The following is a 17,804-nucleotide window of genomic DNA, read 5'->3' on the forward strand; positions in this document are numbered from 1 at the left end:
TCAGTTTTCTCTGGACACTTGTTTCCTCTGCATGTAAGACACCTCGTGCACTTCATCTGGGCCAACAAGCGTGATTAGTATATGTTGGTAAAACTACTTTTGTAATTGTAATATAGAAGTCATTATGTATGAAAAACAACAAGACAGTTTAATTTTATATATTCAATATATTTTGGGATTGGATCCCTACATCATAATTATTGTGTACAGTCACGTTGCCATCCTACACAGTAAAAAAATAAATAATAAATTTTCCATTTTGATAAGTAAATAAACAGCAATTGATTGAGAGTTCAACATTGATAAGCTGCTCAGTAGGAGAGTAATGTTGTTAATATTTCAAAACTCCCAACATTTCAACATAAAGATTTTGTCTAGTGTCACCTTACATCGATTTGTTGAATATTTATGAAATGACAGTGACAGAAACACAGTACTGGGGACGAGGAAGCAAGACTAGGCACTGGGATCGGACCGAGGTCCATGGTATAACTATATGGCTGTCTGAGGGTACGAGAGATCTAGGGTCATCCTTTCACCCCCTTGAAAGATGTCGAGAAGATCAAAGGTTAACTACACAGGTGACGAGTTTAAAAGTTAATCAAAAAGGTGGAAAGGGTTCAAAGGTCGGTTGCATATACATGTATATATACCTGAGGGGTTCAATGTTTCCAAATAATTCCTTTTGGCAGATTATATATAACAACAACAATTGATATGATCTATCTGTTCATTTATCAAATTATAAGTCAAATGTTGAGTATCGACACCCTGTAGTTTTCTTGTGTTGATGGTTTTACATAGAGACATTAACAGAATATAGCCACTAATGTCCCTCAAACTGGTCTTGGGTTCAAATATAATTTTTGATTCTTACCAAACTTGTGGTTAACAACTGCATGATATTTCGGGTACCATGCATACAGTGCTGAGAAAAATTAGCAAGCCTAGCATTGTAAGTAACTAGAGTGAATATCAAAACTTAAAATAAAATTGATTTTGTGCAAGTACATACTAGGTTTTCTATTACATGACAAAAATGAATGTTACATGTTTTTGGGCCAACAGTTACCTCCCTTCAGTAGTAAAATAACATTCACAATGTACTGAATTACTTTGTCATAGAAAGGGAAGTAATTATAAGTAGCAAAACTAGCCTAAAACCAACTAAAACATGGGTTTATAAGATTGAAATTGATCCAGAATTTACCTTATTAAAAAACATAATCCAGAATTACTTTCAAGGCATTGAACATCAATCTAAATATATATTCATATTGTAGCGATATTTCCGACACTTTTTTTTAGATGTCCATGCAGGTCCATGTTAACATGTGAGTACTGGTAACTTGATTCAGAATTTTTGAATTCCTGAATTTAGAAATGATTTAAGTTAATTGTGTGGACAATAAACTTCACTAGGAAGTTGCCAGTATTTTACCAGTGTGTCTCGCTTCACCACACAAATATTGAATTAGAGTGAGCTGCCCAACCTTCATTAATTAGAGGAAATTTGCCCAGGTTTATTTGGTGTATTTCCTAACAACACTGTGAGGAGATATAGTGTAAAACATGACTAAGATATTGTTAATAGTGAGATTATTTCAAAATAATAAATCATCTCTGCAAAAAAAAAAAAAACATTCTGACCCTTCATTTGAGTTCAGTCACTCCCATCCATTCATTTATCTTACATATATACATGCACGCTTACTCATATATTTTCATCCAAAAATATTTTCCAACTCATTTGCTCAAGAAACTCATATATTTTCATCCAAAAATATTTTCCAACTCATTTGCTCAAGAAAAAAAGTTGCAAATAACAAAATTAAACACATATCCATATCTTAAATATTCTATCAAGCTCTGGTGTTTTAACCACATATACTGTCACATACACAAAATAACAAATCTATGACACTGGGTTAAACATTGTCGTGTATGGAGTGACTTCCCTGAATCTGTTATTGTGCTTTGGAAGCGTGCCATGAATAAAGTATAAACTGCTCTAATCCTAGTCTATGTAATCATTACAGAGAATAACATCAAATGTCTCCTTTCATTATTTTTTTCAACCTAGTCATAAAATTTAATATAAGTTCAAGCCAAGCATAATGTCCAGGAAACATGTTTTTGAAAATTGATTTTAAGAAATGATTTAAATTTGCAGGGACAACAATTTGATTGGATATTTGTTGATGAAAATTTTTTTATTTTTTTTTTCAAAATACATGTATATTTTAAAATTGAAGCAAAATTTTAATGTTCAATTTGAAATTTTCTGATTTTAATTGATTTTCTATTCTAATGTTCAATTTGAAATTTTCTGATTTTAATTAATTTTCTATTCTAAGTCCAATAATGTGAATGAAGTGATATTACATGATCTTTGCCACTGTAAGTTTTTGATACTTTTGATATCACAGTAATGTTGCTATCAAATCTGAATTCCAGCTAATAAGTTAAATTTTCCCTTTGCACTAAATATTATATATATATACATTGTATTAGTTTTTTTGAGGAAAAAAATGCTTATCTATTAAAAATCAATGTATTTTTAAATGCCAATCTTAAATTGTTGCAATTACCTGTGAATTTAAAATTTGAAGGTAGAATGACGACTGGTTAGGACAAATTGTTTCTCTGTACAATTTAAACATATTTCTGTAAGCAAATCTGCATAGTTAAGGATGTCACAGCATTGGTACATGTATATGTTACTACAGACATAACAATGTTATCTACACAAAAAATAGTCATTATTCTTCAGGTACAATAAGTGATGATTGTCACTTTGTTACATACAGATATATATCACAATAATTAAATTCACAAATCTTATTAAGTGTGGCACTATTTATGAGATTCCAATTGACTTGAATTTCTTTTTTTTTCAATATGAAACATAATAAATATTAAGATATAGGATAAATTTAATCACACGTTTAACATGAACATTTTATTCTGTGATATAATGTCTGTAGCTTGTGAAATGAATATACCCTGCTCAAAATCTGAGCCTATGGAAGAATTATTATTTGAATGCAAAACTTATGATGAATTTCTTAAATATATTCATCTCAACTAAATTAATTAGCACATCTAAATTATTTATGAACTGGCATGTAAGATTATCTGTGAAAATAAATATCAAACTTGAGCAGAAAAGCACTGAGAATACATGTACAATGAACGTGAGCAAGGCTACTCTGCAAAGTCCAACCATGGCCAAATGGTCATAACCAATCGGCATCATCTTCATGATTACAAACAACCAATCAAAATACTTATAACATACATGAAAAATAATCACCTTTCCTTGTCACAAATAAAATGACCAATCACAGCTTTTGTTATATTCATATGTCAGTGGCTAATCACAGTTATATTCTGATAGGTGTTTCTCCATGGTGCAAGCAGTGAGTAAGCCAATCACAGAGAAGCTGAACAAAAATCAGCATCTACCAGCCTTATTGGTCAGCATCTACCGGCCTTATTGGTCAGCATCTACCGGCTTTATTGGTCAGTATCTACCGGCTTTATTGGTCAGTATCTACCGGCCTTATTGGTCAGCATCTACCGGCCTTATTGGTCAGCATCTACCGGCCTCATTGGTCAGTATCTACCGGCCTTATTGGTCAGTATCTACCGGCCTTATTGGTCAGCATATACTGGCCTTACTGGTCAGCATCTACCAGCCTTACTGGTCAGCATCTACCGGCCATATTGGTCAGCATCTACCGGCCTTATTGGTCAGTATCTTCCGGCCTTATTGGTCAGTATCTTCCAGCCTTATTGGTCAGCATCTACCAGCCATATTGGTCAGCATCTACCGGCCTTATTGATCAGTATCTACCAGCCTTATTGGTCAGTATCTACCAGCCTTATTGGTCAGTATCTTCCGGCCTTATTGGTCAGTATCTTCCAGCCTTATTGGTCAGCATCTACCAGCCATATTGGTCAGCATCTACCGGCCTTATTGGTCAGTATCTACCAGCCTTATTGGTCAGTATCTACCAGCCTTATTGGTCAGTATCTACCAGCCATATTGGTCAGTATCTACCAGCCTTATTGGTCAGTATCTACCAGCCATATTGGTCAGCTTTGCTAGGAATTAAACAATTAATTTGAATCTGTTACTAATAGATAATTCCATCACTAGCTTCCTTTTTCTATCTCTTCCAAACATCGTTTCGAATATCCTTGAATGTCTGCCATGTCAGCTACTGCAGAATAAATCATTTCATGGAAAATTGATGGCCACAGTTTGAGAAGTTCATTCTTCTTTCTATCAGCAAACACTGTCTCTTTCACTATCTCATTAATGTAGGATCTGGCAAATGTTTTCTTGGCTTGTTGTTCCTATAGTGAGAAACAGAATCAATGAATATATGAATATAAAATCTTGATATTGGCAAATTGTTTTAAAAAGAATTTTTTATCAATGATACTTTTCTTTTTGTTTCTTGTGAAGAGATTTGCCACTACTGTAAACTTACATATTTTAGCAATAATATTATTCTAGCGATTTTTACACTAGAAGTTTTACGCTAAATTGTGACTGAACTAATTGTACTTTCTATATACTGTTTCTATATAAAACAATTTTGGAATGTCAATCTATTAATGCACTTATCGGTAAAAATTAGGAAATTCACTAAAATTTGAGTGCGCCAAACAAAGAAAATTTACAGTATTTCAACACTCCCATCTAAATACAGTTAAATCTGCCTACAGGACCACCTGCAGCATATGACAATAAGAGTACCATGGGTGGAACGATATAATTCTCTTACCCTGGACAGGGATATCCACAGTTTTACCGGGGTGAGATTTTCTAATCTCACCCTAGGGAAAAGACAAGCTACACATGCTCTTTTCACGTTCTCAACAATTGTCACGTCAACAATACCATGACGTCACGGCAACAGTACAATGACGTCACGTCGAAAATTCAATCACGTCACATCAAAATTTCTTTGCATTGATGTAGCGTCAATATTAGATACATAAGAGGATAAACAGGGTAAGAGAAAAATAATCATTCCCCCCATGGAAGTGAGACAGGGGAATCTCAACCCTCGGGGTAAGATAATTTAGCTGCCAAACACTCGACAAGCCTCGTGTTTGACAACTAATAAGAATCTTCCCCTCGGGTTGTGATTCCCCTGTCTCACCCCCAAGGGGGTGAAAGATTCTATTACTCTGTCTAATACATATATAAAAACACCTGTCCAACAATATAGGTATCAGGATTCAGTTAGACACACAATTAAAATCAAATCAATAAGTATAATGTGTAAGGTGCTTTGAGTGATCACGATTGACAGGTGAAGATGGAATCATATTCATTAATCCATATTCAGTACTCAACATCAGTGTAAAACCCCATGGGGATCAAATTACAATATCTTGAGATTATTCCCATAATGATCATGAATACATATATTTTGGATTAGAACATGAAGACTTCATCAATTTTGAGAGAATCCATGTTATTATTTTTTCATTTCCCCTTCCATGAATTATGAATCTGTAACTTTTACCCCTGCAGACACGATAAGTAATTTACTTTAAGATAAACTATCACTCACCGTCGATTTAGATGAGACTGTATCCGGACTGGTGTAATGTAACCCGGATCGACCCACAAACTCCCCCTGTGATTTGTCAAGTTTTCCTTCCAAGAATTTCTTGGATTTCTCCTCGCTCATAGCCAGGAGCTGCTTTCTCCTGTAAAACAGAGAAAAGATGTTACTACATAGGACCATAATAAATGGATATAACAATCATACACATGTACAAAGAATAAAAGTTTAGTACTGTATTTATCCTCAAACAAACTCCCCCCTCCCCTTCCTCTAGTGTAAATAGTGTAAAAGTTTAGTACCATATTCATCCTCAAGCAAGCCCCTTCTTTTAGTGTTAAAGTTTTGTACCGTATTTATCCTCAAACACGTAAAATTCAGGATTTCAAATTATGACCAGATGTCAGTTGTGTTGTAACACATTATATAACATTATTGTCTGGTTTTCTGTCTGATCACTGAATAAATCCTGTCACAATACTGAGGATCTGTCTGTATGGTTTATACCCTGGATGGTCAACAAGATGGACATGATGGTCAACAAGATGGACATGATAGTCAACAAGATGGACATGATGGTCAACAAGATGGACATGATAGTCAACAAGATGGACATGATGGTCAACAAGATGTACTTGATGGTCAACAAGATGGACATGATGGTCAACAAGATGGACATGATAGTCAACAAGATGGACATGATGGTCAACAAGACGGACATGATGGTCAACAAGACGGACATGCCACATTAATGTGTGACCACTAGCCAGGGTACTAACGGTGGCTGCTTGGCTGAACAGATCTACAGAAAGTCAGTGAGTATTAACACTAAACTAAGATATCTGACGTTAAGCCCTATAAGAGCCTTCAATTTGTCTCTGTAAAATTAATTTCTTAGAAATGGAATCTACTATTTAGTCGTAATGTATTTAAAGCATTGATACACCTCTATCCCTCTTTACTTCCTTATTGGTTCCAAGAGAGAGGAGACAGAGGGGGAGAAACCACCTAGTGACGATATCTGGAGGGACCCCACTGGAGAGGAAGGTGGGGAGGAACCACCTGGTGACGAGATCTTGAGGGATACCACTGGAGAGGAAGGTGGGGAGGAACCACCTGGTGACGAGATCTGGAGGGACATCACTGGAGAGGAAGGTGGGGAGGAACCACCTGGTGACGAGATCTGGAGGGACACCACTGGAGAGGAAGGTAAGACAGAACCACCTGGTGACGAGATCTGGAGGGACACCACTAGAGAGGAAGGTGGGGAGGAACCACCTGGTGACGAGATCTGGAGGGACACCACTGGAGAGGAAGGTGGGGAGGAACCACCTGGTGACGAGATCTGGAGGGACACCACTGGAGAGGAAGTTGGGTAGGAACCACCTAGTGACGAGATCTGGAGGGACACTACTGGAGAGGAAGGTGGGGAGGAACCACCTGGTGACGAGATCTGGAGGGACACCACTGGAGAGGAAGGTGGGGAGGAACCACCTGGTGACGAGATCTGGAGGTAACATGGACCCCACTGGAGAGGAAGGTGGGGAGGAACCAGCTGGTGACAAGATCTGGAGGGACACCACTGGAGAGGATGGTGGGGAGGAACCACCTGGTGACGAGATCTGGAGGGACACCACTGGAGAGGAAGGTGGGGAGGAACCACCTGGTGACGAGATCTGGAGGGACACCACTGGAGAGGAAGGTGGGGAGGAACCACCTGGTGACGAGATCTGGAGGGACACCACTGGAGAGGAAGGTGGGGAGGAACCACCTGGTGACGAGATCTGGAGGGACACCACTGGAGAGGAAGGTGGGGAGGAACCACCTGGTGACGAGATCTGGAGGGACACCACTGGAGAGGAAGGTGGGGAGGAACCACCTGGTGACGAGATCTGGAGGTAACATGGACACCACTGGAGAGGAAGGTGGGGAGGAACCACCTGGTGACGAGATCTGGAGGGACTTGGACACCACTGGAGAGGAAGGCGGGGAGGAACCACCTGGTGACGAGATCTGGAGGGACTTGGACACCACTGGAGAGGAAGGTGGGTAGGAACCACCTGGTGACGAGATCTGGAGATACACCACTGGAGAGGAAGGTGGGGAGGAACCACCTGGTGACATGATCTGGAGGGACACCACTGGAGAGGAAGGTGGGGAGGAACCACCTGGTGACGAGATCTGGAGGGACACCACTGGAGAGGAAGGTGGGGAGGAAACCACCTGGTGACGAGATCTGGAGGGACACCACTGGAGAGGAAGGTGGGGAGGAACCACCTGGTGACGAGATCTGGAGGGACACCACTGGAGGAAGGTGGGGGGGAAACCACCTGGTGACGAGATCTGGAGGTAACATGGACCCCACTGAAGAGGATGAGGATGAGAGGAGAGATGCCTTGAGGATCCTTGTTTGCCAATTGCAACAATACCAAATTGCAGATTTTTTCTGTATTGTTTTTATGGTAAATATTTTGTGTGCCAATTGACCAAATGCCCCAATTTGTTGATAATGCATTTGAAACTGGTAAGTGTGCCTATTTCTTATTTTGTTTGTAAGGTTTTTTTTAAGGCTGTGGTATTTAGATGAAAACATCTGAAAAAAGGTCAGTGTGACCTATATTTCACAAGAGTAGTTCTGTAGATGTACACACAAAAAACTGCAGAACTTGAAACCCCCTAAGATACCAGTAACATGTTTTGGCTTCATAATATTGCTGCTTGCAGATTGGTGATTAAAAAACTTAAATCTCAAGGAAAATCAAAATGGCAGTCAAAACAATAATATTCCTGGTCAGCCAAAATCATAACAATGTGAATTTCTTCATACCAATAGCCTCCCTACTATTTGGGGCAATTGTAACCAAACATTGCCAAATTAGACACAACTGCAATATATACAATCTTTACGATTTGTGTCTCGCTGGACTACATTCCCACACACACAAAGAGCTGACATTATGAGTTACTACAATGTATAGGGATCCGAGGTAAAACAAAAGAGTTCATATATACTGTGGGTTAGCACCTGTCAGAGGGATAATAGTTTACAATACAAACTAGATCTTTATATCCTCAAACAATCACTCTGTATACCACTTGTGTAGGCCATATATCGGATACTTATGTCTACATACTGGACCCAATGTTTTTTCCCCAAAAGTTTTGTTAGCAGAGCAGCCTTTTTCAAAATATCTGTCTTTAATTTTCAACTGAAAAAAAAAAACCTAGTATATATTTCCTTCATTTCTACTGCTCTTCCATTATTAATACAGATACAGAAATGATAAAAAAAAAATATTTAAAAACATCAAGTGAAGATCTTTAAAACTGATAAAATCAATATCATTATCTACTTCTACAACCGACAGTCGGCACTTTTATGTGCAAATACTTGAAATTGAACGTCAAATGCTAAGGTTAAAAACCCTGAACAGTTAGGTACAAAGGAATTCTTCTCACAAAACCTATTTAGATTTTAAATCTTCTCAAACTTTAAAACAGATAAAGCAGTTAAAAGTTAATTGAATAGATAATTTTACAATTTGCTATACTTACGAATTCTGAACAAGTGTTTCTGATGATTGCACATTTAGGAACTTGAGTGAAATTCGAGATTTGGTTTTGATTCCATCACAGTTATGATCTAAGTCATTAATTATTTGTCTATTACTTTCCTTAGAAGGATAAAAGTTTAAATCTCTCGGTAAACTTTGAGCACTTTCCTTCCTGAAAAGATTCTGGTTAGTATGACGAGTGGTTGCTGTATTTTTTCTCGCTGTAAATGTCTCGGCCTCTTTCTTGGTACTTTCCCGTTTTAGACTACACTCTCCCTCCATGGCTCTGGTAGTTTGTCCAGTGGATTCACGCCGTGTCAGAATTACCACGGACTCAGAATCATTTTTTTTAATTGTAGTTGTAACATCCTTTCCAGGGTACATACTTTCCTTTGTTTTAGGTGTGGCAGTTCTAGACGAGACAGACGGTACATCATTGTCTCTAGACTTGTGACCAGGGTTTTCTGTGGCCGTGGTGTCCTGTACCAACCCTATAGTACTACATTTCGCTGTGTGTGACTCAACATCTCTATTAAACCTACAAGGCAGAGATCCTCTTAGCTCTCTCACAGTAGGAGGCTCAGAGTAGCGTTTTATAAATGTTCGTCTATTGTTAACATCTATGTTGTCCGAATCCTTTTGATACCGAATCTCATCTACCCGAACATTTGAACCATTATCCGAAGGAATTGATTCCAAATAGCTGTGAATATGAATTCTGGTTTCAGGATTTTGAATCAAATTCCCATTATTTCGCCCCATTTGGAAATCTTCCTGTGAAGGTACCCAGTTGTTGACAGGTGCAAACTGTGAATGAGGATTCATACTAACTTCCATGTCTAATCCGTTATCTAATCCCATGGTTAACGACTGACTTCTCTGAAATTTCGGTTTTGTTTTTATCTCCATTTTGGTAGAGCTGAAAGCCGTCATGCTGGCTAGTTCTGCATTTCTGTCCGACTCTATACACAGGCTTCTGTTTTGAGCACTGTGAGACAAAGCCCCAATAGAGTGGGGTACTGGGTTACTGATGGAATACGGGTACGTTGGAGTACTCTTCTTTGGAAAGAAGTAGCCGACATTCATCTTCATGAACTGTAGATTTTTCATTGTATCCATATTAAAAAATCACAATACACTTTTATAGATTTGAAAACTTTAAAACTTAACAAATCTTCACCAAGATCGAACTCCATAGTTTAAAATCCTTCTTAAAGTGACAATTCTGGTCTTTCTTATCATTCAAGTTTAAAAAAAAAAAACACTCGTTAGAGTTAAATAACTAGTGCTATCTTTATCTGATATTTTAAATCTTTTCAATCTGTGTTACACAAACACTACAATTAGTCCGATGTCCTCGAGACTTATAATCCGATCTGTCTATGAGAACATAGCCTCTCTTTAAGAGGATATTCTAAGGGCATAGCTTATCAGCATGACAGATTCTGTCAACTTTTGTAGACCTCAACTTCTGTCAAATGTTGCCAGTGAAATGTTTTACATTTTTCTTGCAAACAAAATGAAGATATTTCATAAAACACACATCTAAATTAATCCCGGCCTGCATGACGGTAAATTGTTCTCACAATTTAATGAGACTGCCTGACATCGTTATCTTCATTTTGATACGGGCTAAATATTCTATTGGCGTCAATTAATCAGACAAAATACAAGTGTTGTGTATATATGCCGATCTCTAGCTATCGGATAGTTTAATCTATCGGTCGCTTTATAGACATCGGTTTGATTGGTTAACTCAGGAGGACAGTGTGTACTGTCAGAATGATTATCAATGAACCTCGACCACAAATTTGTAACACTGTGAAATAGATCATTTATCAACTTCTACAAACTTGTAAAGATCTAGCTTTATCAGCTTAACAAAAATAAACCTAATCTTTTAAATTAAATTTCATTTTAAAATATGAACACTTTAGAGTGGTTTTCTTTTATCTAAGGTCATTTGTATCTTAATTTCAGTTTGAATTATTACAAATTAATAACACTGACTTCAAATTCACCAAAATACATATTAAGTTGAAGTCACTTAAATTGACATGATGGAATCCTGACCACCAAACTGTTAAATGAGTGACGATAACTATTGTGATATAGTGATCCTGTACACCGTTGACACACATATACGCTGTGTCAGGGATAGCCAAGACAAAGGCACTGTCTAGTTGGTAGCTCCCATTCCATATGTCCTTAGTGTAAATTCAGTCCCATTTTCAAGTTCCAAAATTTTTGGCATTTGTCCTCTAAATTTACACCTGTGAGAAATTCAGAAATGTGCTTACCCATATATCCTTGCTGTACCAATCAGGGGTATACCTGCTGTATCCTTGCTGTACCAATCAGGGGTATACCTGCTGTATCCTTGCTCTACCAATCAGGGGTATACCTGTTGTATCCTTGCTCTACCAATCAGGGGTATACCTGTTGTATCCTTGCTGTACCAATCAGGGTATACCTGTTGTATCCTTGCTGTACCAATCAGGGGTATACCTGTTGTATCCTTGCTCTACCAATCAGGGGTATACCTGTTGTATCCTTGCTCTACCAATCAGGGGTATACCTGTTGTATCCTTGCTGTACCAATCAGGGGTATACCTGTTGTATCCTTGCTGTACCAATCAGGGGTATACCTGTTGTATCCTTACTCTACCAATCAGGGGTATACCTGTTGTATCCTTGCTGTACCAATCAGGGGTATACCTGTTGTATCCTTGCTGTACCAATCAGGGGTATACCTGTTGTATCCTTGCTGTACCAATCAGGGGTATACCTCTTACATAAGGGTCTATTCTGGGGATACCTGGTAACCCCCCTATAGCCCATTTTCAGTGCACTGTTCCCATTGGTTTATTCCCAGTAAAACACAGTATTTTAAAACTTTAAGAATTCCACATTAATTTGGCTTTTAGAAAAGAAAGAGCATGAATCCAGCCGTAAGTTCTGTAATTGTACAAAACAACAATTATTTGTACCACATCATACATCAACTTGAGTGTCTATTGAGTATACACATCACACATCAACTTGAGTATAAATGTACACAGTGCCTTCAAAAGGTCCCTGGACCATGTCCTCAAAATCAACATTGAAACTCGGTATCTAAAACACAGCCTTCCTAAAAACACCAAGGTTGATAAATAGGTCAGTACATCCAGCCTCCGTAAAAATACTTAGGTTGATAAATAGGTCAGCACAGCCTCCGTAAAAACACCTAGGTTGATAAATAGGTCAGCACAGCCTCCGTAAAAACACCAAGGTTGATAAATAGGTCAGTACAGCCTCTGTAAAAACACCTAGGTTGATAAATAGGTCAGTACAGCCTCCGTAAAAATACTTAGGTTGATAAATAGGTCAGCACAGCCTCCGTAAAAACACCAAGGTTGATAAATAGGTCAGCACAGCCTCCGTAAAAACACCAAGGTTGATAAATAGGTCAGTACATCCAGCCTCCGTAAAAATACTTAGGTTGATAAATAGGTCAGCACAGCCTCCGTAAAAACACCAAGGTTGATAAATAGGTCCGTACAGCCTCCGTAAAAACACCTAGGTTGATAAATAGGTCAGCACAGCCTCCGTAAAAACACCTAGGTTGATAAATAGGTCAGTACAGCCTCCGTAAAAATACCTAGGTTGATAAATAGGTCAGTACATCCAGCCTCCGTAAAAACACCTAGGTTGATAAATAGGTCAGTACAGCCTCTGTAAAAACACCTAGGTTGATAAATAGGTCAGTACAGCCTCCGTAAAAACACCTAGGTTGATAAATAGGTCAGTACAGCCTCCGTAAAAACACCTAGGTTGATAAATAGGTCAGTACAGCCTCCGTAAAAACACCTAGGTTGATAAATAGGTCAGTACAGCCTCTGTAAAAACATCTAGGTTGATAAATAGGTCAGTACAGCCTCCGTAAAAATACTTAGGTTGATAAATAGGTCAGCACAGCCTCCGTAAAAACACCAAGGTTGATAAATAGGTCAGTACATCCAGCCTCCGTAAAAATACTTAGGTTGATAAATAGGTCAGTACATCCAGCCTCCATAAAAACACCAAGGTTGATAAATAGGTCAGTACATCCAGCCTCCATAAAAATTCTTAGGTTGATAAACACAGCCTCCGTAAAAACACCTAGGTTGATAAATAGGTCAGTACATCCAAGGTAGACAGTAAACACCATCAAACCAGGTTTGAAGTCGACACCTCTCGTCAAAAGTCTCCAAAGTGCAACACTTAAAAAAGAGTTTATCCAAAAAAAAACTCAAATCACAATTCTTTTGTAGAGATCAGAAGTCCTGTACACATTTTGTTGATGAAGTCATTTTATCCAATGAGCACTGTTTATGTAATTTAGGATTACACACACGATGCTAAGAAGATGTTCTACCTCGGTATATCTGTCCTGATGTTGAGGAGTTATTCCGGTCAGTGTTCTCCGTCCTTATAGCTGGTCCAGGGACCACTGACCACAACAGAATCTAGCCGCTGTGTTCTCCGTCCTTATAGCTGGTCCAGGGACCACTGACCACAACAGAATCTAGCCGCTGACAAGTTAATTGTACTTGGTCATGAAGCTGGTCCAGGGACCACCACTGACAACACAATCTTCCCACTTTTACATATTAAATAATTACTCTAATAAATAGAATCAACATTGATCAGAATTTCCATTAACAATATTTCACAATAAAACCTATTTTATTTACTAAGCACCTTGCTGCTGAAATATGTAGCATATAATATAGTAAGTAAGGCCGCAGTGACACTGGTCAGCAGTGGTCACCTAATGGTCAAACTGACCTAACGGGTCATGACAGTCAATGGTCAAGGCGTTTACTAAACCAAGTCAAGAATGAACTTGTTCTGACTGAGGATTATGAATCTCGATATGTTCAAACATAATACAGATCCTGGGATTTACTGCTATAAAAAACATTTCCTATACCTTTCTTTTGCACTATATGCTGTTCGGATCACAATTACTGTATAATGTTTGCAATTCCTGCAAAGATCAGAGAACAATCAGTCTGATTCAACGGTTCGGATCATAGAAATGTTCCAGTTTTATGTGGCAGTGATAATTATATAAAAATGTAAGAAATCTTCATCTTCAGAGCTGTGATGGTCAGTAAAATCACAGAAGTTGGGCGTTGTGTATCTCTATACTCCGTACATAAGATACATGTACATGTGTTACCAAAATCTAGCTCACAGATCATTGAAAGATCCTATAAGCCAACAGTGCTTGGTGCTCGTAATCATCAGCTTCGCAGTCAGTTAAAGGCTTGGGTTAGCCATATTTTAAGTCCAAACCTGTAGATGTATTGTATATTTTACAATAAGTCAACACCTGTAGATGTATTTTTAAAAATGCCCTTAATGTATGTAAATACAACTCCAAGGTGACGTATGATATCTGGCTTTCTCTCCTGGCTACAATTGCAAAACACTTCCAACATTTCCTCTATAAACTAAATCCTTGTATTCCAATCATAAAATGTCTTCCTCCAGTGTTACTGACAACGTAATCCTGGTTCAAACTTCTGTGCAAAAAATTCTTTATATTAATATAAGTATAACCGTTGTAAATATTGATCGATGCCCTGGTCACTACCGGTCACTTTTCTTTCATCATGTATGTAAATATATGTAAAGTTATTCCACTGAGAGATCCTATTAGCTGTTGTGGACTGTTGGCTTAGTTTGACCTCGTCAGGATCGTCCAGGTGTAAGTAAATGGAGATATTTATTGGATATTTCTCCCGTCCTATACTCTGACATCACTACAGTGAGTGAGAAAAACAGTTTATACAGAAACCCGGACACTACATGTGGAAATTGCTACTGAAATACCTTACAGGTCAATAAATTGATTTGTCCATCAACATTTTTCAGACCAATTTATCAGATTCACTTTAAGTTTCCTAGATAAGATATCTGTTATTTTTCAGTATAAATCACAGTGTGAAAGTAACTCCTTCCAATGCTGGTCTCACCGTTTTTTCAAAGCTTTGAAACGGTTTTGTTTTTTCCTGTGTAATAAATTGATCTGTCGATACAGCTATCGGTATTTACATTATGTTGGTAAGTCAACACAGTGGCTTGGCCATTTCCTTGACAAATTAAATTAATTAGAAATCAAATCCCTCTCCCACCTGTTTCACTTTTTTCTTGCCTTTTTGCAGCATTAATCAGAAAATATCTAATTTTATAAATGTGTAAGTGCCACTCATTACGTTTTCTCTCCTTCCACTGTTGTAAACATTCCATGAGCTGCCTTACTTGACTACACCATCATTTAAATGCTTACTTAGTACCAAATTTTATCAAAACATATCTTACATAGTCTGTAGACTTACATACCCTGCTCCCCTTCATTGTACAGTAGACTTCGTTACCTTAAGTTTCCGCAGCAGAGTATTCAGACCTGATCATGACCCCCGTCCTCCCCTATATTATACTACGGAAGACTCTACTTGTTGGTTCACCCCTCTTCCAGTGGAATGTTCCCCCCCTTCCCCAATTTGGTACAGTAGACTTACCTGGTTTCCCCAGTAGAGAGTGTTCAGACCCCCCCCCCCCCCCCCCCCCCCCCCCCCCTACAATATTGTACAGTAGACTTACCTGGTTTCCCCCAGTAGTAAGTGTTCAGACCTCCCCTCCCCCCTACAATATTGTACAGTAGACTTACCTGGTTTCCCCAGTAGAGAGTGTTCAGAACCCCCCCCCCCCCCCCCCCCCCCCCTACAATATGGTACAGTAGACTTACCTGGTTTCCCCCAGTAGTAAGTGTTCAGACCTCCCCTCCCCCCTACAATATTGTACAGTAGACTTACCTGGTTTCCCCCAGTAGTAAGTGTTCAGACCTCCCCCCTACAATATTGTACAGTAGACTTACCTGGTTTCCCCCAGTAGAGAGTGTTCAGACCCCCCCCCCCCTACAATATGGTACAGTAGACTTACCTGGTTTCCCCCAGTAGTAAGTGTTCAGACCTCCCCCCCCTACAATATTGTACAGTAGACTTACCTGGTTTCCCCCAGTAGTAAGTGTTCAGACCTCCCCTCCCCCCTACAATATTGTACAGTAGACTTACCTGGTTTCCCCCAGTAGAGACAGCAGCCTAGACTGAGGGAGCTGCGAGGTCGTAATGTGGGACACAGGGCCATAAAGCTTCTCTGCATTCACAATATCGGAGGCTGATACCTGCAATATTCAAACATTAGAAATTTTAATTGACTTTGAATATTTCTGATTAACATTTACATTACCAAGTATATATAGACAATACAAAAACTGACCCTGTATATATAGACAATACAAAAACTGACCCTGTATATAAAGACAATACAAAAACTGACCCTGTATACAAAAACTGATCCTGTATATATAGACAATACAAAAACTGACCCTGTATATAAAGACAATACAAAAACTGACCCTGTATATAAAGACAATACAAAAACTGACCCTGTATATATAGATAATACAAAAACTGACCCTGTATATATAGATAATACAAAAACTGACCCTGTATATAAAGACAATACAAACACTGACCCTGTATATAAAGACAATACAAACACTGACCCTGTATATATAGACAATACAAACACTGACCCTGTATATATAGACAATACAAAAACTGACCCTGTATATATAGACAATACAAAAACTGACCCTGTATACATAGACAATACAAAAACTGACCCTGTATATAACAACAATACAAAAACTGACCCTGTATATAACAACAATACAAAAACTGACCCTGTATATATAGACAATACAAAAACTGACCCTGTATATATAAAGACAATACAAAAACTGACCCTGTATACATAGACAATACAAAAACTGACCCTGTATATAAAGACAATACAAAAACTGACCCTGTATATATAAAGACAATACAAAAACTGACCCTGTATATAAAGACAATACAAAAACTGACCCTGTATATATAGACAATACAAAAACTGACCCTGTATATAAAGACAATACAAAAACTGACCCTGTATATAACGACAATACAAAAACTGACCCTGTATACATAGACAATACAAAAACTGACCCTGTATATAAAGACAATACAAAAACTGACCCTGTATATAACGACAATACAAAAACTTACCCTGTAGATTTTCAAATGAAAATCTAGCTCGGTTTCTTCCCTTACATGCATCTATGTAAAATGTACAACAAATGTCTGCGAAACGAAATCACACATAAAGTAATACGAACACAAAAATAACGTTTATTTATCGCGAGTACATTCAAACAACGATATAATGGTTCTATTATTACACGGGAGCAATTTGTACTCCAAGTGTCAAACAAAAACCCCTGATTCCACATACAAGTGTGTCCGACTTCAATGATTTAACAGCGGAGATCCAATCGGAGGAGATAGTACACACTGATTATGTCATTGTTGTGAGCTACTGTACCACACACAATGGCCGACATGCTGCTAATCTTGATATGTGCCCAGTAAGGGGTTTGTTCATATGCTCTATTGAAGAAAGGTTTAAATGTCTGTTTAAATCCAATTAATGTATAAATTTGTCAACAGTTGGTGTTAGTGGTTGTCTCCCATATACTTGTGTTATTAATTTGTCTTTAGAAGGTGATAATGTACCATGGTTT

General features: G+C 38.1%; 2 protein-coding genes across 7 annotated transcripts in view; both read right to left on the minus strand.

Annotated features, from left to right (window-relative positions):
• Positions 1 to 152: 152 nt before the first annotated feature.
• The window catches only part of LOC117334475 (leucine-rich repeat-containing protein 49-like), a 129,064-nt gene continuing 111,412 nt past the window's right edge, over positions 153 to 17,804 (minus strand). For all 6 annotated transcript variants that reach the window (XM_033894122.1, XM_033894121.1, XM_033894120.1 and 3 more), the window contains 3 exons: positions 16,252 to 16,361; positions 5,598 to 5,736; positions 153 to 4,365 (listed from right to left, as the gene is read on the minus strand). In XM_033894122.1, coding sequence (XP_033750013.1) covers positions 4,162 to 4,365; positions 5,598 to 5,736; positions 16,252 to 16,361 — 453 coding nt within the window. In that variant the 3' untranslated portion in view covers positions 153 to 4,161. The remainder of the gene's footprint in view (positions 4,366 to 5,597; positions 5,737 to 16,251; positions 16,362 to 17,804) is intronic.
• On the minus strand, positions 5,748 to 9,115 carry LOC117334476 (leucine-rich repeat extensin-like protein 5). Its single transcript, XM_033894126.1, has 2 exons — positions 7,869 to 9,115; positions 5,748 to 7,470 (listed from the first exon to the last, which is right to left on the minus strand). The coding sequence occupies exons 1-2, from the start codon at positions 8,182 to 8,184 to the stop codon at positions 6,521 to 6,523; spliced, it is 1,266 nt and encodes a 421-aa protein (XP_033750017.1). The 5' UTR covers positions 8,185 to 9,115; the 3' UTR covers positions 5,748 to 6,520.

Source organism: Pecten maximus, chromosome 9 (assembly GCF_902652985.1).
Source record: "Pecten maximus chromosome 9, xPecMax1.1, whole genome shotgun sequence".
In the NCBI taxonomy this organism is placed as follows: domain Eukaryota; kingdom Metazoa; phylum Mollusca; class Bivalvia; order Pectinida; family Pectinidae; genus Pecten; species Pecten maximus.

Bases quoted from the DNA above. Each gene is read 5' to 3' on its own strand.
- LOC117334476 (XM_033894126.1), bottom strand. From the start codon at position 8,184: ATGTTTTCATCTAAATACCACAGCCTTAAAAAAAACCTTACAAACAAA. The intron at 7,471-7,868 runs GTGGTTCCTCCC...TCTCGTCACCAG, and splicing joins CCTCCAGATCTCGTCACCAG to GTGGTTCCTCCCCACCTTCC.